This window comes from Rhineura floridana, chromosome 1 (genome assembly GCF_030035675.1).
Source record: "Rhineura floridana isolate rRhiFlo1 chromosome 1, rRhiFlo1.hap2, whole genome shotgun sequence".
NCBI lineage: Eukaryota > Metazoa > Chordata > Lepidosauria > Squamata > Rhineuridae > Rhineura > Rhineura floridana.
Window position 1 is genome coordinate 284,965,203 of NC_084480.1, and position 24,647 is coordinate 284,989,849.

Consider the following 24,647-nt stretch of genomic DNA (forward strand, 5'->3'; position numbering starts at 1 on the left):
GCTAGCGAGTCCATCGCATCTGGCGAAGAGGAGGGGGGGGATCATAGTAGGATCTGCCTGGGAATCTCTCTCTCTCTTTTTGGGAGCCTGGACGTGTCCATTGATTGCTACCCAAAGCAAGAGCTACAACCCCAGGAATAATGTGGAACGCGTGGATACTGCTTGCTTTCGCCTTGATGGCCTGCATCTCTGGAGAGACGGTACGTCTTCTCTCTTTTTTAAGTGTTATTTTTTTGGGAGGGGGGAGGAAAGAAAGGAAGAAAGAAATGGGAGCAACTGTGGGGTGAATCCCTAGTGGCTACTTCGCAATCCCATTCCGGGAGCAATTCTTTGCAGCCAGCCACCCCACCAGCCCTGCAGTAAACCCCGATTCCGTGCTGCATTTGGTCAACTGGTGCAGATAAACAGCCCTCCCCTCCCCTCCCCTCCGTGCAGGCACGTTAGCCCCCCTGGACATCTCCGCGCCCGGAGGAACTTGGCTTGACTTCTTTCTGATGCTCAAGGAGTCTTTTTTTCTTACCCTCCCGACTGGGCTAGTGCTTGCAGCCGGTAACACAGATTGTCATGCTGTGTATTTTGGGGCGTGGGGGAGGTTTCTTTTTGAAAGAGCAGCGTGAAAGTCTCACTTCTCGATTCTAGAAGCCTGGTTCGGCCCCGAATTGGGGGAAGAGAGGTGGGGGCGATTGGGGGCTTGGCTAAGTCAGGGAGGGGAGGAAGGATAAGACGCCCCGGGGTGCTGTTCCCACATCTGTGGTGCAGAAGTTTTGCTGAGGTCTTTCACAAAGATCAAAACTTTTTAAACAGAAGGGGCACTTTGGTCTTTCGGTTCTTCCATGATGATCGGGGAAAGGAGAGTAGAGCCCATTGTATTTTACGAAGCAGTGATTTTCCCCCCACCCAGTGGCATCACTAGGGTTGGTGTCACCCGGTGCAGTACCTCATGGTGTCACCCCCATGGACCTCCTCCCATACCAGACCATACAGAATCCTTAGTAATATTTTATGTACTAATGTTACTCATAAATCGTAATTCCCAGATATCACTGAATGTAATGGCAATAGTAGTGACATAAACAACTAGCAAAATTAAGATTACACCTTTAAATTACAATATCATACGCACAGCCCAAATTCTTGCTCTTATCACTAATGGGAGTTAATTATCTTGCATATGTCCATAGTAAATTTTCAGATACTTTCAGACCCTAGCAATTTTCAAGTGGTCTATGTAGAAGAAAAGTTTGGGAACCCCTGGTATAAGACATCTGCTTATGTCCCTATGCTGCTCTCACCCCTCATTTAGGTGCCTGGAATGCTTGCGTGTGGACATACCTCCTTACAATTATGGAAAGTGATTCTTAATAATAAGTCTCCAGACACAAAGTTACATAGGTATTTATCAGTTGTTTAGCAGAAGATTCAGAAGTACAGAGTCCCTTCATGATAGTTGCAGCCACAATACACCTTTTTTTGCTCCTGGATTAAGAATGAGATCTTTGTTAATGCATTCTCTCACAACAACAAACATCTCTAGGAGCCAATCAGCATGTAAGTGGAGAGCGTTAGCAACTGAGAAGAGTCTTCTCAGTGGCTGACTCACCTCCTTTCATTCTGATTGGCTCCAATCAGCAGGAAAGGCAAGGAAGCATATTAGAAGACTCTTCTCAGTGACTAACACACTCCCTTTTCATGCTGACTGTAGGATGCTTGGAGACATAGGGACCCTGCTCCCCAAAAAGCAGAGGGACTAAGACCCTCTGGGCGACTACCCTCCTGGTGCTTATGGACATGACTGTAATATATTTTGTGACGTGCAAGTTCGATATTATTTATTAAATGTGTTTAGGATTACACTGATGGCATTCCCAAGTATGTACTTTCACACAGACTTTGGTTTTCCATAACACAATGTCCTGAACCAAGACCCAGACAAAAAGGCACTCAAAACAAAAAGGTAATTACAGTGGCTGAGTAGATCTTGTACAGTGGTTATACTGACTGGGCAGCCACTGTCCTTCACATTTTACTAAATACTTTTTCCTATACAAAGATTAAATTTCTGATTATGAAAAAGTAATATATGAAGTGGTCTCAATAATGAGAAAAGTAAACAAGTGAATGGTGATCCAAATGTTTTTCATTCTCATGTTATGAAGCTAGCTGCCAGATGATGTATCACCTTCCCTACGCATGCAGCGTAGACTGAAAAAACAGCACCCAAGCCACCATTCAATATGTGCACGTGTTCTTTCCAACATGAATCTACAAGTCTCAAAAAGTAATGTGTGACAAAGTCCTCAAGCACTTATAACATACCTCAGACATGGTCTCTTGTTCTACCAGCATGCCTTCACACCATCACTTTGCCAAAACATAAGGATAGGTAAATTGCTTTTAGGGAGGTTCACAATTATGATTTCCTATTTATTTAATCTAAAAATATTTAAAATACATAAAAACAGCCAGGGGAAGATATTGGAGAAATATAAAATAAATACAAATAAAAAAGGGGGGACCTTAAATGTGCTACTCACCATCTCTCAGCCTATCCTCCCCTCAGGATGAAAACAACGGAGAACCATGACCACCCCCAGGAAGAAGGGCACACTTAAAATGTAGAGGAAAAAATCATCTACAACCATAGTGTGAAATCAAATACTTATTGGGACACAGTATGAAGAAATATTTATATAAACATGACTATCAAATATGTTTATGAATTACACAATCTGTAAAGATATTTATAGTGCAATCCGATGTTTGTTTACTCAGAAGCAAGTCCCAATGTATTCAATGGGGCTTACTCAAACTGGGAAGTGTGCAGAGAACTACAGCCTCAAGTGATAAGGAACTTGTTCTTTTAAGTTGAGACCTTATCCCGGTCTGAGTCTTTGTTGGAATTGCTTTTTAATATGTTTTAAGCCTTTTTTAAAAAAAAAAATATGTAATTGTCTTAACTATTTTCATACATGTAATGGTTTCTAATTGTTTTTATATGTGCAGTTGTTTTATGTATGTTTTGACTGTATTATGAAATTGTTTTGAGGTGCTTCAGATATTAGATTAAATAGATCGATTACATAAATCTCAGCCAAAGGTGAGAAGGGAAACTACATGTATGCACAGAGCTCTATGTGCTACTGGGAACCTTGGTCACATCAAGCTTTGAAATTCAAGAAAACTTATATACACATACCAGTTTGTGCAGATGACCCTGTTCACAACTTTAGATGAATGCACATGGGTTAAAAGGTAGGACCCATATATCTGCAGAGATGTTTGGGCTGGGGCCAGCTGGCATGTTCCAATTCCTCCTCCAATTGCTGAGTACATATGGAGGATAAGGGGAGAACAGGGCTAGGGGTCCAAATCCCGAATATGGGCTCTATGTGCATGTATGAAGACAGGGCATTTTTCCATGTGCTTTCTCACCTTCTGACAAATCTACAGAGGCTGAGGGTGGTGCTCGCTGGCGTAATCTCCCTTTCCCTCCATGTATTCCAAGAAAGCATGCAGACAAAGCTGACAAAGGGGAGTTCTACAAGTAATACTTACTAGAGTAGAAGGTTTTCTTAGCATCACTCATGAATGTTGGTAATGTGAGATAGAAAATGGAATGGTTAAGTGTATATTTATTAAAATCAAGATGTTAATTTTAGCCAATTTAGGTCTCACATTCAGATTACAAACAACATAGGGAAACATGCATTGCTCTTGGGGATAATAAATAGCATTCTGAAACAAATGCATCTAGTTTGTAAGTAGAGTATTTAAGATATTGTGGGGCATGGTCTTGTCACAGAAAGTGAAACATGATGGACCTGCATTCATTTTACTATATATCTAGAGCACCATTTGAAAGACACCATCATGCAAAACAAATGAGAGCCACTGGTATATAATGGTTTACATATTGGACTAGAACCCATGAAAGCCAGATTCAAATCCCTACTCAGACATGCAATTCACTGGGTGACCTTGGATCAGTCACTATTTCTCAGCCAAAATTCAGAGTTGCTGTGAGGATAAAGTGGAGTAAGGGAGGGGGAGAGAAACATACTTCACCCTGGGTCCCTGCGAGGGGGGGATGATATACAAACACACAAAATAAATAACAAATGGGGCCTGCAAGAAAATGTTGCAGATGTGGAGCACTCCTGTCTAATGTGCCAGCCAGCCATATCCATTTCGAGGATACTTCCATTCCATTTCCCTCCCACAACAGTCACCATTCCCACAACCACTGAGCATGCTCATTCTTCATTGGACTGTTTTGATTTCTCACCCACCCCACTTTTTTCATTCTTCTATAAATCTTGGCGTTCTTGCCAATAGCTCTCTCTTGTGCATGGATGGTGCCATTTTCGCTACACAAGGATTCCTCACTCAGAAAATGAGTTCTCTATTTGAACATAACAATGTTGCACTGAATTTTGTGGGTTGCATCGTGCCCAGTGAGTTGATTTTGCAAGCCGTCTCAGTTAGACATGCAAACTTGTCATGCCATAAGGCCATCATTTTGCATCAGGTTTAAGGCATCATGAACCAGAACGAGGAGAAAAGGCGAGCAGTCAGGCCCAGCATCTAAGCGCTAAAAAAACAACCCCAAACTCTTACCCACGTGGGAAAAACTATATTTCCATTAAAAAAATAAAAGAGGGTAAACTGTACGATCAGGCGTTAAATACATTTGAAAAGGTTCTTAAGGGATGTAACAGTTCTACTGTCCAACAAGGAAGTAAAAGTATCACTGCCCATGTCCCGTTTTTCCGTCTGTCACTTTTATTTGCAGCCATGCAGTGGGTTCTTTGATAGGAAAGAAATATAATGACAGAGTCGGGGGGAGGAATAAACACCTTTTCCCCCACCCCACCTGCCCTCTAGACATCAAAGCAACCAGGGCTGAGGATAAGGAAGCACAGGTTCCTCTCGATGCCCCGGTACCTTCTCGACTCAATGCCCCCCCGCTTGCTCACCAGTTTCCTGAGCCCACAACGCAGACTTTCAAGGGTAACGATGCCAGAGCCATTGGAACGCGGGCAATAGACGCGGCTGTCTGGAACTCCAAAAGAAAAGCAGCTCAACGTAACAGCGCCCCGAGACCCTCCAATGGCCGTGGCAAATGATCCTCTGCAATGCTGGAGTTGAGGCCCCGCCACGTGGGAGATCCACCCTGCGCCCTTCCCTCACGCCGACGTCACGTGCCTCAGCCTGGTAACACTCACTGCAACGACGCCCAGCGCCCTTCCCTCACAGCGCTCACGCTCACATCTCCCTCACATGCTAGCGCGCTGAACAGGGCAGCTCTCCGCTGTCCACCTGCCCCGCTTCCTGGTGCCTAGGGGCGGGGGCGGCGGCTGTGGGTGACACCCCCTCTCATGGTGTCACCCTGGTGCGGTCCGCACTCCCCGCACCCAGGTAGTTACGCCCCTGCCCCCCACCCCAGAATTGGGGCCAGTCTCTTGCAGTGAGGGATCTTCCTTAGTAAGAGGCACACCCCATGCTACTAAGGTGGTGTCTCCTTTGTATTTAATTTAATTTTTTTTAAGTGTGAAAATAATAGCGATTAAAGCAGATGTGCGGAGATGGGGAAACTTTTAACAATGCACCTTCAATAGATAAACCTCTTTTTAATAAAAAAAAGTGGGCGGGAGAGGCTGAGTGTGGTCTCCTTTTTAGCACTGCAGGAAAAAAAAGATTTATAGCTTATTCAGACCTCTGATGTTGGCTGCTTCAGCTTGTTGACGTGCATGGAAGACTTGAGGAGAACATGATATGATGGTGATTGTGAATGTGATAGTTTTGGGGGGTGTTTGGAAATCCCAGTATGGAGCTTTGGGTTCAACATGATGAAGCAGAACTGAAGTTTGGTTTATGGTCTGAAGGTTCTGCATGATGTTGACCCCCAACAAAAAATTATTATAGGGAGACTTAACAGTGAAATGTGCGCCCCACCCCAGATGAATCGAAGCTTTCTGGTAGGACATATAGGAGCTATGGGGAAAATGTTATCTTCCGTCTTGGGGTTTGTGTTGCAGTTGACTAATAAGGCTCTCTTTAAAATTTAGAATCCAGCAGGGATTCCTCTCAGCTGTAACTATGGTGCTTACTCAACGTTCAGTGGAAGGCTAGACTTTTGGTTGTTGCAGCTCTGCTTCAGAGCCTCTCAGTAGATGAGTTAAGACTTGATAGTAAGACATTAAGAACTGAATGCATTTCTGATCCTTGCGAAGTCGGAGCTCTCGCCCCCTTGCCCACGGAAGTGGGGAAAGTCTCTTACTCTGCAAAATAGTTATCTTTAAATGCTTATAGGAGCGATAAAATCCCCCAGACCAAGAGGTCCGTTCATAAATGTAGGCAGCAACTGGCGGGCAACCGCACAAACCGCGGCGTTCGCCTTCCGCTGATTTTGAGACTTCTTTTTCCTTTCTCCTACCTGCCTCCCTCGCGGTATTAAGCACGAGAGGCAGCCCACACACAACCTATATACCCCCACCCCCAATATTTTTGCATCCATCACAAAACAAGTAGCACGAGGACTTTACTCTCTCGCTTGCGGCTTCAGAGGTGGATGGGGGGACCGTGCGACAGAAAGAGGGGGATGGCGTGGGTAAGGGGAGGCAGCGGCTCTGGGGCGGGATTAGCTTGGATTTGCGAGAGGCCAAGCAGAGCCGGAGTTGCCGCTGCAAGCCTCCCTCCCCGTCCTTTCTCCCTCCTTCCCACTGGCTGGATGACCTGCCAATCTGCCTTGTAATCCTGCAGGAATTTTCCCAAGGCTTTTAAACTACGAATCGCGCTCCCACCACACTGAAGGGCAGTCGAGCCGAAAGCAGGGGCCTATCCAGGACCGGTGAGGCGCTGCTCCCCCCTTCCCTGTGGCCAATTCCGCGCCGTTCCCTTCCTCGCCCAAACTTTTGTTGCGCTTCTTTTTGCCTTCGCTTCTTTTTGCGCGACACCAGAGCCAGCCGCTCTCCAGCAGCCGAGGGGACCGGCTTGGATCAGAGGAAGGCGAGGCGAGCTGGGCGAGCGGGCGGCGGACTGGCTACAGCGGCCCTCACGAGCAGCCCACCAACCCCCCTTTCCCCTTCGCTTCCAGCCTTCGGAGCCAGCCAACTCCGCCCTGAAGCCAGCCAGCCAGCCAGCGAGTGAGGAGGAGCGGCGGAGGCAGCGGCGCTCGCAAGAGCCAAGACGAGGAAAGAGGGCAAGAGGGGGAGCTAGCGAGTCCATCGCATCTGGCGAAGAGGAGGGGGGGATCATAGTAGGATCTGCCTGGGAATCTCTCTCTCTCTTTTTGGGAGCCTGGACGTGTCCATTGATTGCTACCCGAAGCAAGGGCTGCAACCCCGGGAATAATGTGGAACGCGTGGATACTGCTTGCTTTCGCCTTGATGGCCTGCGTCTCTGGAGAGACGGTACGTCTTCTCTCTTTTTTTCAAGCGTTATTTTTTTGGGAGGGGGGAGGAAAGAAAGAAAGAAACAGGAGCAACTGTGGGGTGAATCCCTAGTGGCTACGTCACAATCCCATTCCGGGAGCAATTCTTTGCAGCCAGGCACCCCACCAGCCCTACAGTAAACCCCGATTCCGTGCTGCATTTGGTCAACTGGTGCAGATAAACAGCCCTCCCCTCCCCTCCGTGCAGGCACGTTAGCCCCCCTGGACATCTCCGCGCCCGGAGGAACTTGGCTTGACTTCTTTCTGACGCTCAAGGAGTCTTTTCTTACCCACCCGACTGGGCTAGTGCTTGCAGCCGGTAACACGGATTGTCATGCTGTGTATTTTGGGGCGTGGGGAAGGTTTCTTTTTGAAAGAGCAGCTTGAAAGTCTCACTTCTCGATTCTAGAAGCCTGGTTCGGCCCCGAATTGGGGGAAGAGAGGTGGGGGCGATTGGGGGCTTGGCTAAGTCGGGGAGGGGAGGAAGGATGAGACGCCCCCGCTGTTCCCACATCTGTGGTGCAGAAGTTTTGCTGAGGTCGTTCGCAAAGATCAAAACTTTTTAAACAGAAGGGGCACTTTGGTCTTTCGGTTCTTCCATGATGATCGGGGAAAGGAGAGTAGAGCCCATTGTACTTTACGAAGCAGTGATTTTCCCCCCACCCCAGAATTGGGGCCAGTCTCTTGCAGTGAGGGATAGTCCTTAGTAAGAGGCACACCCCATGCTACTAAGGTGGTGTCTCCTTTGTATTTAATTTAATTTTTTTTAAAGTGTGAAAATAATAGCGATTGAAGCAGATGTGTGGAGATGGGGAAACTTTTAACAATGCACCTTCAATAGATAAGCCTCTTTTTTTAATAAAAAAAGTGGGCGGGAGATGCTGAGTGTGGTCTCCTTTTTAGCACTGCAGGAAAAAAAAGATTTATAGCTTATTCAGACCTCTGGTGTTGGCTGCTTCAGCTTGTTGACGTGCATGGAGGACTCGAGGAGAACATGATATGATGGTGATTGTGAATGTGATAGTTTTGGGGGGTGTTTGGAAATCCCAGTATGGAGCTTTGGGTTCAACATGATGAAGCAGAACTGAAGTTTGGTTTATGGTCTGAAGGTTCTGCATGATGTTGACCCCCAACAAAAAATTATTATAGGAAGACTTAACAGTGAAATGTGCGCCCCACCCCAGATGAATCGAAGCTTTCTGGTAGGACATATAGGAGCTATGGGGAAAATGTTATCTTCCGTCTTGGGGTTTGTGTTGCAGTTGACTAATAAGGCTCTCTTTAAAGTTTAGAATCCAGCAGGGATTCCTCTCAGCTGTAACTATGGTGCTTACTCAACGTTCAGTGGAAGGCTGGACTTTTGGTTGTTGCAGCTCTGCTTCAGAGCCTCTCAGTAGATGAGTTAAGACTTGATAGTAAGACATTAAGAACTGAATGCATTTCTGATCCTTGTGAAGTCGGAGCTCTCGCCCCCTTGCCCACGGAAGTGGGGAAAGTCTCTTACTCTGCAAAATAGCTCAAATCCCTGCTGGCTTCTGTTGCTGAAAGTACGTGTGTCCCTTGAGAACTGCAAGGTTCAGCTGCAGATCTTGAACAATATGTGCTTGTGGTCTCTTCCCTCATTGCTTTAGACTATCAGAAACTATTTTCTGTAAAAAAAACTTGCACTGTTTTTTGGTTGTATTACCACTTTTCCCAGCTCTCTTTTTGTTGTTCAAGGTTAGATATAGTTCGCATACCTTGAATCAATGAAATTTGCAGTCAGCACCAAGTTTCTCTCTGGAGTAGGTTGTCTCCATTTCCTGTTCCCCTTATGTATAATACAGGCTTCAAAACTACTGAATATTAGTAGTGAAGAAGCCAAGTTGAAATCTGAGAATGCTCTGAGAACATTTTTTTTTCCTGAAGCATTTTGATGCAGCTTTAATATCTCCCCTTCTCTGGTCGTTGTCGTTGGTTGTGTGCTTTCTAAAAAGGGGGGGATTTAAAAGAAATGGGAGGGGGCTTCCTGTCTCTGCTTGGCATAGTATCTTTGAGAAACATTCCAGACAATCTTGTACCTTAAAGTCACATTGAGGATAAAACAAGCACTCCTCTGTGGTCAGAAAGTGTGCAAGCTCAAATTCTAGAGTATATTCATCCCTCTCCCCTCGACACACTACCTACCATGTTTTAAATATTTTGGGGATACTTGACTTTGTTGTCATGAGTTTCCCAAACTGGTAGTCTGATCTTATGAATGTTTACACAAGTCTTCCAGAGTTAAATAAGGCTTACATTCAATTAAGTGTGCATAGGTTTGTAATCCTAAGCATACCTCCACCACCAGTGCTTATGATGCAACCTGGATCGACCACATGGAGGAGTAAGTGTGCATAGGATTGCATTTGGACAGAAATCCTATGCTCACCTATGTGGGGGTAAGCCCTACTTAACATGGGGAGGTTAACTTTTGAGAAAATCTGGTTAGGATTTGAGTGCATAAGTATGTTTATTACTGTATTGGACTCCTCTCCTAGGCTAAATGCTGTTTGATCATCTTAATTGGCAGCATCTTTTAATGTTTGTTAAATTTGTTTTCTCCATAAAATGAACATGATAGTAATTTGCAGTATCAGTTTCTTGAGCATTCTCCCCTGAAATGTATGGAGTATATTTGATCAATGGCAGTATAAGAACAATTGTTTAAATGTTTGTACATTAAGATTTCTAAATACACTGTTCATATAAAATCAAAATGCGATAAAAGCTTCATTTTCTAGTTAGTGCACCTGCTAATGGTGCTATTATCATGTGTTTCTCTGATAAAAATATCTATCAAAGAGCCACAGCAATCAGCAGTCCTTTTTTCTAACTTTTTCAGCACTTAAAGGTAGTGCTTCTTTTCTTGTCTGGATGCTGGAAGACTGGTGGAGAAGGATTGTTTGGAAATCCACGAAGGCAAAAAAATGTTTTTGAAAATTAGGGGTTTGGCCTACATCACAGCTGATAAGCACGAGTGGATTTGATGCATCCACCTGACTGCCTGCATTCAGTTAATTGGGAAGGATGGTTCAGCAGCACTGTTCAAATCTACCCGTGCACTCACTGAAGGAAGAGTGAAGGAGTGGGTGTTAAAGAAGATTTTACATTTCCTTGGGCAACCACCTCAGAGAGTCCTTCATCAGTTTCTGGGAATTGGGGCCTGGTACTAGTTCTCTTGATGAAGTTTCATTGAAATTGATGATATTTCTTCAGCATACACGTATGTAGGATCCTGGTGCAAGTGAATAAAACCAGTCACAGCATGCTTTTATTCTGTCCATCACAAGCACTTTACAAGTTTCTACTGAGTTTTTTAGATTAAAAAAAGTGTCATAATTCTGCTCAAGTTTCTCTTTCACCACTTGTAAAAGTATGTATATGAACGATCCCTTTGAGTTAAATTTCAAACAGATTTTCTGTAGAGAATGCATTTGAGTGTGTGCATGTAATGTTGATTCAGCAATTCTGTAGCTGTGATATCATTTCTTGTGTCCAAATATGTAAATAGGTCATAATGCTTCAATATCATTTTAGACTTAAATGTGTACTACAGTGTGGTATACTGGTTAGAGTGGAGTGTTGGACTAGGACCTGGGAGACCAGGGTCCAAATTCTCTCTTGGCAATGCAGCTTGATGGGTTACCTTGGGCCAGTTGAAGGCTCTGTCAGCCGAGGGTAGAAGGACCATGTATGCAACTTTGCAGAAAAGGCAGGATACAAATGTAAAATCAGATAAATACAGTTCTTCCTTTCTCTTTCTCCCTCTGTCTTCTTTAACTGATTGTTTTTGGATAGGTAAATTCTAGTCAACAGTTTTTCAGAAAGAGAAAAGGGATGGTAGAAGTTGGTCTTTCTGTTTTTTTGGCTGTTTTTGCAGCAGAAATAATGAATTATAGGCATTGTGGTGTGTTTAAATGAGGGAGCATGTATCACAAGGAAAATTGTATCAAGTTTACAGTAAATACTGAAAGCCATCAATTGTGGTGACACAGTTATGGCACTTGGCATCTTATCCATAAACTATATTTGGATGTCTTGAAAATGTCCCAGTTGCCACCGCAGATCATTTGCTGCAGCTACACTTTTTTTGCTTTTTAAACAATGTGTTTTTAAATTTGTATATTCGTTTTTAATGTTTTTAATTGTTGTAAACCACCCAGACAGCTTTGGCTATGGGGCGGTATACAAATGCAATCTATCAATCAATAATACACAGTAATTCCAGCAGGTGTTATGGTAATAAGATTTCATCAGCCACAAATGTTATGATATTTTACTGATGGATGAAGACGGGTGTATCCGTAGCACCTGCATAGCAAAGAGAGTTTTGTGTCTCCTGTTCTATCAGTGAGCACAACTGAAGTTATGTCATGTCTAGAATTTCCCCAGATATTCCAGTAGGAGGGCAACAAGCACAGAAGTACTCTTTGGGAAGATCACCTGGATGTTTTTAAAGCGCCACCTACTGGAACCTCTTTCATATCACTTTAACAGAAGTTCAGTGTGGATCAGCTATGCACAAGATTCTGGCTGAAGATAATTGTACCGTAGAAAGAGAGATCTGAGAACAATTCTGCAGCTTTCCCTCCTTATATTGTCTGTCTCTAGCAACCAATGTAGGAAGCTGCTTTATACCAAGTCAGACCATTGGTTCATCTACCTATTGTCTACATCAGAGGCTGGCAGACTACAGGTTTGATGGATTTCCTTTTTTTAAAAAAAACTAGAACCTTGAGATCCGTCAGCGTGATCCAGATGCAAAATGGTGGCATCAGAATGCCTCTGGATACATGCTCAAACCAGGAATTTATTTTCAGTGTCAGAACTGATCTCATAGACTTTTCACGCACAAATCCACTCCTGGTTTCCCACCAAGCTTTCATTTCAACAGCCAAACCTGGGCTGTGGAGCAGGGGAAGACCACACCTTGCTTGCTGTTTCTTTAAGCTATTAGAAATAAGAAACTCTTGCTGAACTTCTGCGTATTACCACCAAATCACCATTAGGTCTCAGTCTGCCTTGTGCCCTCCCTGATCTACACTGACTGGCAGCATCTCTTTTAGCTTTACCTGAAGATGCCAGAGATTCAACTTGAGATCCTTCTGCATGCAAGACATGTGCTCTGTCCCTGAGCTACTAGAACTCTCCCAGGTGTCGAATCAAATGCTGATAAATGCTTTCTTTTCTGTACTCTCTTGGCTGCCCAGTTGTTGTGGCTGCCACCTCTTGTGGCTGGGATGCCAATCGTTCTTCAGCCTAGTTCCTGTGGCAGGAAGAGGTTGCCCCATTTCCTTCGTGGGCACTGATTTCTCAGCCAGAGCAGGAGGCAGCAGGGTCAGAAGGAGAGTGAGGAGCGTCTGGGCAGGAAGGACATCTGTTGTTTGCTCCTACAAGAAGCAGTGATAGCTACCAATGAGGATGGCTTTGGAAGAGGCTTAGATAAATTAATGGAGGATAAGGTTACCCACTCTGATGGCTGTGTCCTACCTCTGCTGTTAGAGGCAGTACTCTTCTGAATTCCGGTTGCTGGAAGCCACAGCAGGGGGAGTGCTCAGGTCCTGTTTGTGGGCTTCTCACAGGCATCTGGTTGGCCACTGAGAACAGGATGCCTGACTAGATGCGCCACTGGCCTGATCCAGCAACGCTCTTCTTATGTTATGTTCTTATGTCAGCATTTGATTCACTGGTATGCTAGAGGCCAAAGATAACATAGACAAAATATGGCTTACAGTGCATTCTCATTGTTGTGAGTTACTTTTTTATATTGCGTTTGTCTTCCCCTTTACTATGCTAGCCTGAATTGTGCAAAAGCCAAGAGCGGTTGAGAACTTCTTAAAAATCAAGTGCTAAGTATTAGCCTGAACAGCTGGTATAGCACAGTGGGGAGGAGAGCCTGGCTGGGAGTCCAGAGTCTGTGAGTTCAAATCCCCGCTCATGTCTCCTGGGTGTCAAGGGCCAGCTAAAGATCACCCTCACAGAGAGTGGCTCAGGGGTTACATGCCCTGCCACCTGTGCAGCCGTGGGCAAGCTACATAGTCCCAAGGAGCCCAATTGCCCCCCAGCGGGCAGTTGCGGACAACGAAGGGGCTGGCTTGTGCAGCTGTGGCAAGCTGAGCATGCCCTAGCCAACTGGGGAGGACTAGCCTCAGAAGGAGGCAATGGTAAACCCCCTCTGGATACTGCTAACCATGAAAACCCTATTCATAGGGTACCCATAAGTCGGGATCGACTTGAAGGCAGTCCAAAAAAAAAAAAAAAGTATCAGCCTAGCTGTTGGCAGAAAGATGTTGACATTTAGCTTAATGCAGGTGGGGACTTGTAACAAAATGTTGTAATGTGGACTTTTCCTGTTTGCTTTGCCAGTCAGTTCCCTCCATGATATCCCATTGTATTTCCTCTCCCCATCTCATTTTCCATTTCTTCTTCCATCACTCAGCATTCCGTGGCCACTGAGCATGCTCACAGAGTATTGGCTTCATTGATTCCCCCCTTTAGTGTTTTTCCCTTAAAGGTTTTTTTTGGGTACTTTTTCAAATCTTCAGGTTCACCCAACCCTGTTTATAACCTCTGTCTTTTACATGTAGGGTGCTATTTTGGCTACATTTGCAACAGACCTTCTAACCTGAACATGAGACTCTGGCTGAGTACATTTAAAGTTATATGCCTTCCCCCAAAGAATCCTAGCATCCGTAGTTTGTTAAGGGTGCTGACAATTGTAGCTCCAAGAGAAGTAAAATATAGTTCCCAGGATTATTTGGGAGAAGCAGTGTGCTTTAAATGGTGTGTACGCAGCCAGAGAAAGAATGAAGTTTGTTTGATAATGAAGGGATTTTGAATGCATCTTTAGATCAAACGGAAAAACAGAAATACAGTTCAGGCTGTGCTGTTGGTCACTTAATGGCAGGAATTGTTTGATTTTGTATTGCTTTGATTTCTGGGAGTTTAGATCGCTAGTTGTATGCTTTACCCTTCCATTTAATGTAATAGGATTGTTTGCCATTTAATATTGAATTTTTCTGTTGTTATGAATGACACAAGCATGCTAGCCAAGTATTTCCAGGTGATGCATGCTACTGAATGAATAGCATTCTCTTTTACTGCAAAGATGGAGTAAGTTATACCTTTATTGTACAAACAAATGTTAGAAAAGAGCTGTTGAGTTATGTCAAAATCAAAGCACAAATAAAAGATGAGTATGCATGTTAACCCAGTAAAACTGACAAGTTTAAACAAGGCAAAAACTGAGGTTAAACACTAGGATATGTTTCCCCCCCCAGTGTGGCCTCTATATTTCTTGTGGATTTGTTTCTTTGGTTTTGTTTAATAAAATATGCTATTGCATTAAACACTGATAGGAAAAAGCTACTTTTTTGCCTTCCCTCACCAAATAAGCAGATACAACTTTTAAAAGAAATTGTGTTTCTGCTCCATTGGGAAAGGGCCGTAGCTCAGTGGTAGGTCTCTAGTTCAATTTCCTCTTCTCCCAGGCATTTTAGCATGTGTTTTTAAATTGCTTTAAAAAAAATTTTTTTTTAAAATTGTATATTTGTTTTTAATGTGTTTAATTGTTGTAAACCGCCCAGCGAGCTTCAGCTATGGGGCGGTATACAAATGCAATAAATAAATAAATAAATAATTCCCAGGGTTTCCAGGTAGGGCTGGGAAAGATTCCGTGCCTGAAACCCCAGAGAGCTGCTGCCTGTCAGTGCAGGCAATACTGAACTAGATGGACCAATGGTCTGACTTGGTATAAGGTAGCTTCCTGTGTTCTTATGTTCATATTTTTAGGAGCCTCGTTGGAGTTTATATACAAATAGGAAACTTGGCTCTCTGGGTGCCAAAATGTCACTGCCTGGAGGGAAGTATCTGCAGACTTGAGAAAAAATAACATTTGCAGAATTTTTTTTAAAAAATTAGGAGAAACCTTGAAGGAGGAAAACTTCAAAAACAACCCAGTTTTTTTGAGTGACTGTTGGTTAAGGGCAGAAAACCAGGGAGAAGGAATGGAATGAAGTTTCCTAGAAGGTGACAACTGGCTGGCTAGCCAGCCACAACCTTGAATAGGAGTACCTTTCACTACAATGCTTTGTGGCAGGTCCCACTCAAACTGAATGGCCATGCGCTACCTTTGGATTTCCTGCATCAAGTAGGGGTTTAAACTGTAACTCTAGATAAGCTACAAGGCTCCGTCCAACTCTGAAAGGAGGTGTTTTGGTGGTTTTTACAAAGACTGGTGTGATCCAATAGCCTATAGAGGTTGTAGTTATTACCTGGATTGTATCTGTAACCTTTGGGGCAAGGGCCATAGCTCAGTGGTAGAGCATTTTCTTTGCATGCAGAAGGTCCCAAGTTCAATCCCCAGCATCTCCAGGTACGACTGGGAGAGATTCCCTGCCTGAAACCTTGGAGAACTGCTGCTAGTCAGTGTAGACAATACCAGTGGTCAAACTCAGTATAAGGCAGTTTCGTATGTTCCTGTGTCCCTGTGTAAGTTGTGTACTAGCAGCAAAGCATGGGGAAGGCCAGGATTTATGGGATTCCAGTGGTGATGTATCAGTTGCCTTGAATGTGGCATAAAGAATTAATATTTGATTGATTGATTGATTAATAAAATAGTGTTAATAGTATTGTTTGAATTTTTCTTCCTGTGAGCTTAATTTTAGTACAGTGAATTGACAATGAGTTAATAATTAAATTAGTAGAATCAAATGACGATTTCATTACCCTGCAAAATGAGTTAACTTTTCCTGATCATCAGTTCAAATGTTTTCCTTATGGTGAATAATTATTTACATTTTTGTGATCTGGAGACTGAATAAAACAGCACTTGTCTAGCTTTTGAAAAAGCACTCTGTCGCCATATTAGATGTGACTGTGTCTTTTAAACAGGGTTGTGTTGTTCTTTGAAGATGAAGAGGTTGTTTTTAAGTCCCCTGTAAGGGGCTACTTGTATGGAAGTCATAAAGAACCCCTTTTTCATGTTTGTGCCTCATCTTTAGCTGCCGCAAATAATGAGTGAGCAATTTGGGCTTAGTTCAAGACACATTGCTAAAATAGTATGACATGGTTTCCTGTTGTATGGGAGAATTACTTCAGGCTGTTCTGTGAACAAATTCTTGTTTAGTTGCCTTGTGAGCAAAAGCAAAGGACAAGTAAGGAGTTTGCTATCTGTAGGACTGGTAATTTATTCATAGATCTACATTGCACAACATAGTCTTTCTTGTTCACAGTGAAACATAATTTGCAGCCCCTTTTGAGTAAAAGGAGAGATTAATCCTTGACCATGTAATGATAGTTACTGTTGCTTTCTGAATTCTATAGTCTTAAGCAACAAGATTAGCATAATATAGCAATACTCAGATGACATATGTTTTCTGAAGTGACTCTGGGGAGAACCACCATACAGAGAGTTAAACCTTAAGGGATCTATTTCCAACAAGCAGTGTGAATTATTTTTGTCTGGTTCCATGTTGCTTGGGGTGAAATACAAAGATGAGCAATATATGTGTAATATTGCACAAGCAACCTGTAAAGAAGAAATTGTACATCACATTGAAAAATACATGCAAATCTGGTTTTCTTAAACTCATATGCACATTAATACATTGGGGACGAATTGTTTCTAGCCAAAAGTGAATTTACTTTGGATAGTTTTATTCACATTGTGCTTGACTTGCTTGTTGATCACAAATACACACACATTATATTATTTTTTCTCAGCTCTCCAAAATAATTTTCTTGTGTTTGGGGAACTACGTTAATATTGAAGATGTCTTGAAAATAATGCATTGCATGTGTATACACAGGTACATGTGGAATAGTTAACAATTCTTTGTTTACATCAAGGGTGCGGGACCCTTTTCAGCCTGAGGGCCATGTTCCCTTCTGGGCCACATGCCAGTGGTAGGCAGGCCCAGAGGCAAAAGTGGGTGGAACAATTAATGCAAATTTCCCTTTTGTACACTAGGCTAGTTTCTACACACACTCGCAAACCCTCCTCTGTCCTCCAACCAGACAAACAAGAGTCACTATCAGAGTTTAAGGGCACATTCCAACCAGACAAAAACACTCAAGGAGGGTGTGTGGCCTGGAGAGGCTTCCAAGGCCGGATATAGAAGCCTGGAGGGCCACACTTGACCCCTGGGCCTAAGGTTTCCCACCCCAATTTATACAAACACTTATAATTGGATCTCTATGGAAAATGCTGAGAGACAAAATATTATGTTACTCAACATAACAGCAATGGTTAATCTAACTGACTTGAGTTCTGAGATTCCCATTGGTATACTTCCTTTCTCTTTCCCTCACACCCATCTTACAAACATGTAAATACCTCGTTGCCAGCGGCACCTTAAAAAAAACGGTCCTGGCACTTGGATTCCTGCAGAGGATTGGAAGTAGGTAGCAAGCATACAGAATATATGTGGCATTCTGTGTGTTTATGTGTAGACGTGGCTATTGCTTCCTCTTCGGGGCAAACATGAGGCACAGCCATGTAATTCTCCTGATGGGTTTTCTTTAAAGAAAAAGGTGCCATAGGTGGCTAGCTTGGAGAGTGGAGGATCCTTTCCCTATCAACAATTTGCTTCAAATAGTTCTCACCCCTCTGATAAGGGTCCTCACTGATCATTATGTGTGGTTCAGCCCTTACTTAATCACAAGAAGGTTCTTAATCACAACCAATGGGCACTCACTGAAGGTAAGGCAATGATTTCTAGACAGGCGACAGGAAAGAAAGTGGAAACCACCAGCAAAGGAGTAATGTCTTCTGACTGGTGGATTCTGCTCTCCATTTTTCCTCCTTTTCAAGTGATCTCATTTGCCGAAACAGTAGTCAAACTGAAATGCAGCTTTCCTTTAAAACTCACACTAATCTGAATTTTTGCACTGCAGTTCTCCAACCAAAGCTTGAGTACAAAAATGTTCAATTTAGGGAAAAGTGTGCATAATGTAATAAAAAAGTGTTGATAAAATATTAGTGAAACTAACATGCAAAAATGCATTAATTGCATGCTAAAATTTGTACGTTAGGAGAAAAGTAGACTAAAATGTTGACAGGTTTCATGATGACTTTAAAAAAATCACAGACTGATGCAGAAATGTGGCAAACTGAACTTAAGTACTGAGAGAAACCCAGCTTGTCAGATTCATCCTTTCTTATTTGGAGATCCCACTGTTCACTTCCATGCTGCTCTATAAGAGTATATTTATCTCATTGACTACTAAGTTTACTTAGAGCCTTTGGTGAGGGGTTTTGTCAAAAATGTTTTGAACATCCAAGCACACATTGCCTTCACTTGCTTATTGACACTCCCAAATAACTCTAAAAGGTTAGTAAGGCAGAACTTACCATTGAAGAAATGAGGCTGAATCTTCTGCAGCAAGATTTGTTCTTCTGGCTGAATAATTTTATTTAATTTCATTGCTCTTCTTGCCTGATAATGTTAATTTTAAAAATGCTTTCCACCAATTTGTGTAGAAGAGAGAGATAACTAGCTTGTAACGTCCTGAATCCCTTTGGTATGGTTGCTGATATTGGGGAGAAGTCAAATATTTTTGTTGGAAGATCAGCAGTTTCACATTTGAGTTATTTAAGAACTCTTGGTTGAATACTATCTGGACCTGATGCTTTGTAAAATTTTAATTTATCAGTAAGGCCTAGAACTTAAACTCTTGCCACTTCTATGTGTCTCAGTTCTTCAGACTCCTTTCATGAAAATGGCAGTTCAGACATGGGTATCTGTCCTACATCTTTTGTAGCGAAGACAGGACCAAGGAATTCATTCAGCTTTTCTCCTTATCCTTGTTTAATACCCATGTTCCTCCCTTTGACATCCATCGAATTTATGTAGTGGAAGTTGATCATAGCCCATCAGCCATGTGATAAAATGGTGGCCCGTCAGGAAGTTTTACAAATCTTTAGTTTTTAATGCCTTTCTGACCCTAAAAATTCAATCTGGCAGGGCACATAATGTAGCTGGTGTGCTATGCTTGGCTTGGTGGGTCCCCAGTTGTGCCATTCGTTTGTGCCCTACTGTGTGCACAAGTTGTGCCCTACTACAGGGGTTGCCAACCTTTTTAGGCATACTTGCCAATGGGAGAAACTGCTGTGGGTGCACACCCCAACCTACTTCTTTGGCTACAATTGAATGCTTCTTTCAAGCCTAATTTCATCAGGGGATGGAACCCTACAGGTGCCAGGGAAGGTCTCTGCGGGCATGTGTGTGCCTGTGGCCATCACATTGACAACCCTGTTCTACTATATGGTCCCCAACATGCTTGGCTTTCCTATTTAAACAGAAAAGCTGAACAAGATGGTTTTAAAACAAAATATAGTGCTGGGTGTTTCTCAGTTTGGCAAGGCACATTCAAGGGCTGCTTAACTCGGTTACATATCCTGGACTAGGATTTGGAAACATTTTATTACATAGTCCTGACAATAGACTATGGATGTGATGGAAACTGCTTGATGTCTGTGATAACATTTTTATTTTGCATGTTTTTTTAAAGCTTCTGTGTTGTGCTGTGTTTGAATTCACAGGGAAATGGAATCTCTACCCTGAGGCAGAAAGTTTGGAGTAACATTACTGCTGCTTTTATTAGCTCAATGAAAATTTCATATGTATCCCCTTGCACTGAAATACTGTACACAGCTTCCAGTCTTTGATGGGTTTGTTTATAATTTCTCCAGCATAGACTTTTTGATTATTTCTTAGCTGCGAGGCTTGGCATTTCAACTGTAATGTGGAGTTCTAGAGAAAAGGAATTGAGTGAAACATGCTGGAGACTAAATGTCTGTGGAGCCCTTATTTTGCCAAGCCTATTAAGTTTGCTGAGCTTGGCATCAGGGTTGATTTGATTTGAATCATGATTTAAATCGCTTCTCCGAAGGACTCAGTGATTTAAACCACAGTTTAAATCACTAGTAAGGAAGATTCTATTTAAGCATCATTTCTTCGTAGAGGTACATTATTCTTTAATATAACCTTCATACATATTCATAGATGTAGGTTTCATTAGAAGGTAGGTTCACACTAAGCAATTATTTTGAATTGTTTTCAGATTAATTTTTATCAAAAAATGGGATGGTAATTTGGTCATTTTAGTTCTAAAGCAGAATGAATGTGTGAAGTCATTCAGGAGATGAACCAGTTCCAACTGTCCAATTGATCATGAATTTTTTGACAAGATGCGCCAGAATCGCCATCCCCCAAACAGGCATTTAAAATGTACTAATAAGATTATTTATTCTTCTGGTTAGTTTTCTTCTTCAACAAACTACAACATTAACAAAGCATGCACATGGATTTTTGAATGGTTAAGTATTTCAGGTTTTTAGATAAATGTAAAGTTCTTTAAAAAAAATTTAATTTAGTCAGTTTCAACCAAGTCAACAGAAGAAACAACACATTGGGTGGTACAGTTAACTCTGTCTTCTTCCTCTTCCTCCATTGTCTGAAAAAGAAATAGCTTTCCTGCTTTTTCGATTCTTGACTTCTTTCTCAATTTAGAATGAATTAGTCCAAAGGAAGAGAAAATTTTCTCTACACCTGTAGAAGAGGCTACTGCTGTTAAGAGCTGGATTACCACTTCAGTGGCCTCCTCGTTTTTGTTTTAAATAATGTTTTTATTGGTTTTGTGTAGAGCAGAATACAAAACAAGAATAACCTATACAACGAGAGAAAATAGTGCTCCTTGTTCAGATCTACTCCATCTCCCCAAATTCTCTATTTATTGACCTTCTGTATCTGTACTTAGAGAGAGGAAAGACCATGAGAGAGAGACATGCACTTCATGTATACCACCTAGAGAATAGGACTGTTCAGATTATCTCCCATCTCCATAAACTACTGTTAACATATTAATAGAATATAATTAGAAGTTGTATAATTAGTATTCATGATGATATCTTTGACCTAGGCTCTTTTTTTACTAAGTGTTTTAAGAACAATTTTAAAAAATCAGATTTAAATTAAAAATCAATTTTTTTTAAAAAAAAGCATTGATTTTTATCAACTCTGCTTGGCACTAGCTTTATGTTTACACTCTGGCTTTCATTTCTAACAGCCTGATCAGTGGTGGCTGGTGGTTCCATGTAAGCGGAGCAATGGAATCCACTCTGGGTTTTAGTCCGAATTTTCAAGGAGCAAAGCTCCTTGGACAGCTTGTTGAAAGTTTGGACAAAAACTTGGAGGGATTCCACTGCCCCACTGACATGGAGCCACCAGCCGCCACTGAGCCTGATCCATAATCCAGCGAAGCTAAGGTATGAGAATTTCAGCTGATTGACCACCTGATTCTAGGCATGTTTCCTTGGATGTCCCAAAATAAGTGAGGGCATATAGTGGGTCCACCTTTGTTGTGGCACCTTAGTGATGGAACTTCTATCACTAAGATGGGGATTGTGCCAAATATTTTGCACAATATGGCAGAATTGTCGCAGCATCTTAAAAGCCTTAACATATATTCCAACTCTAGAAACGTGACCAAGCCTGTCCAGCATTCTTTCAGACAACATTAAAACTCTCCTGGGTGAGGGACCCCAACTGCAGTATACACTTAAAGCAGTATTATACCTCCTTAAATTGTCATAGTGTCCCCCAAAGAATCTAGGAACTGTGGTTTCTTAAGGGTGCCAAGAGTAGTTAGGAGACCTACTATTCCCCTCACAGAGCTACAAAATTCGCAGAGTTCCCTGGAAAGAGAGATGTATTGTTAAACCATTCTAGGATCTAGACTTTGTGAATGGAATAGTGGTCTCTTAACAAACTACATTTCCTATATTCTTTGGGGGAACCTATGAATGTTTAAAGTAGTATGATACAGCTTTAAATGTATAGTGCAGATGGGGTGGTAGCATTGCTACGGATAGCCAGTATGGCGACGTCCTAGATGTTTGTTAGACTCCCAGCTCGCATCAGCTCCAGCCAGCATGGCCAATGATCAGGGATGATAGGAGTTGTAGTCCAACAACATCTGGAGGGCCATAGGTCTCTCTCTCTCCCCCCCCCCCCCGGTTTTTAGGTTCTCTCCTGGACTACAGTGCAAATTTCTTGTTCATTGCCAGGCCCCATGGAATGTTCCAAAATGCATATCCTTTCCTTAGCAGTAGTCTAGATCTAGAAATGATGTTCCTGAGGATTAAAAACTTGTCCAGGACAACTTGTCATCTAGTGCGGATTGGATTGGAGAAACTTTGTGTAAATACTAATTTGATCTGGTTTTTCTTTTCTTTTTTTGAAAGCTTGGCATGGCTGGATTTATTTGTTGCCGTCAGTTTTGTGTTTTCTTTTATTTTATTACAGCTTTGATGATCCTATCAGTGAGGCCCAAGTGACTTTATCTTATGCTTGGCAGACAAAAGTGAGGTGCGTTCAGCTTTGTTTTGTGTTCTGTTCTGTGGGAGGCTTGAAAAGGTAGGGATGAACTGTAATCAGTCGCATGCTTCTTGGTATAAAGTGGTATGATACTGCTCAAACAGAAAAAACTATACTTCTCCAAACTATTTGTGGCACTGGGTTTAACGAACCTTTTAAAAAAATGCTTGTTTAACAAGGGTTTGGGCTACAGTGCAAATTAGGTGTGCTTAAGCGCATTGAAAATGTTTGCCGCTTTAGCCCTTCTCTTTTGGATTTGGACTGTTTTGTACAATACACTTCTGTACAACAAGTGGACTTTATAGAGGAGGGCAATAGCGTAATGGAGCAGGAATGGAGTGGAATTACGCCTCCGACGCTTTTTCCACAGCAGGAGCTACAAAATAATCTGCTGGAGTAGTATTTGCCAGTGTTGTAAGCTTGTGGAGGAGGAGAACAGGCACATGATTCCTTCTTAGGGTAGACAGCGACTGACCCACAGTCACCCACTGAACTTCATGACTGATCAGGGATATGAAGCCAGGACTCCAAAAGGCTCACTATTCTATGACTATGGTAGCAGTTGGTGGGCAGCACTGCTTACCTGTCTCCCGTCACTGCCGTTTGCTGTGGCGTACCGCTGTGGGGGGGGGGAGTCAGTGTGGTGCCAGAGCACTGGCAGAGCCAATCCAGTGCTCCTGCTGGCATGTTTACACCACACTGACCTCACCACTGTCAGGACTCCAATGTGATAGCGGTGATGGGAGGTCAGATAAGCAGCATCACCTTGCCAACCACTACTGGGTGATTGTCAGGTCATCTTAATATCATGCTGCATACAGCTTCCTTTCATGTACTGGGCATTATGCAAAGTGCTACATAATGAATCGACACAGCAGCATGCATGTTTGGACTCTTACTTGAGAGCCTGGTTGTGGGGGCTGTCTTGATGAGCTCCTGCTCACCACTGTCCCACTCCACCACTGGAGAAGGGTGACCTAAACCTCTTTCTTGGAAGATATAGTTCCACAGCCCTGATTTTCCATATACAAATGTTTTTATTGAGATGGCTTGGTTTTCTGCCATAGCACTGTTGTATCCCACACGCTGCAAATACAAGGTCCCAAGTTCAGTCTTGGGCATCTCCAAGTAACCCTCTTTCTGAGACTTTGGGAAAGGGCCATAGTTCAATGGTAAAGCATCTGCTGACACCTCCAGGCCAGGGGAAGACCCTTCTCTGAAACCCTGGAAAGCCCAGGACTCGAAATAGAGCATCTTCCTGTTTGTTCATATGCTCTGGCAAGGGGGACAGAATTGTTTGTTTCAGTATGAGGCATCTCCATTTGTTCATATTGCTTTATTTGTAAAATAATGCCTACATTTTAAGTAGAGAGAAAATGGAAATAGTGAACATATACAAAATGAGATTTGAGAATATGGCAAAGTAAAAGTGGTGCAATAAATGGGAAACTTAAGATACAAATTTTGTTTCACTGTATCCTTCAAATCTCAGTTTTGAAAAGTTTGTTTTGCCATATTCTTTTAATAAACACTTGGAAAAGTCATACATGAAGATCATAATTATCTAAAGGAGGGGTGGGCTGAAAATAGATCAGGATCTACTGATAGATCTCTGGGTTATTTGTGGTAGATCAGCAAGGGCTTCTGACTCCTACTGATTTTAACGAACTAACAACATGAAAAGTCTGCTTACACCCGATCTAAAGAATACAGTGTTCTGGAGTAATATACAGTAGGGCCCCGCTTTACAGTGATTCTCTAATACAGCAGTCTCAATTAGACGCAATCAGACTAAAAGCCCAACTCATACGGCG

The 24,647-nt window shown here is 42.6% G+C and overlaps 1 protein-coding gene across 4 annotated transcripts in view; it reads left to right on the top strand.

Moving 5' to 3' along the window:
• Positions 1-24,647, top strand: part of SDC2 (syndecan 2) — a 108,103-nt gene that overhangs the window by 15,796 nt on the left and 67,660 nt on the right. Inside the window, exon 1 of one of the 4 annotated variants that reach the window (XM_061603523.1) lies at positions 6,771-7,412. The exons of 1 other annotated variant lie outside the window; for it this stretch is intronic. In XM_061603523.1, coding sequence (XP_061459507.1) covers positions 7,353-7,412 — 60 coding nt within the window. In that variant the 5' untranslated portion in view covers positions 6,771-7,352. Of the gene's footprint in view, positions 1-6,770; positions 7,413-8,412; positions 8,438-24,647 lie in introns of those variants that run through there. 2 more of the 4 variants (XM_061603521.1, XM_061603524.1) reach the window with 2 other exon arrangements.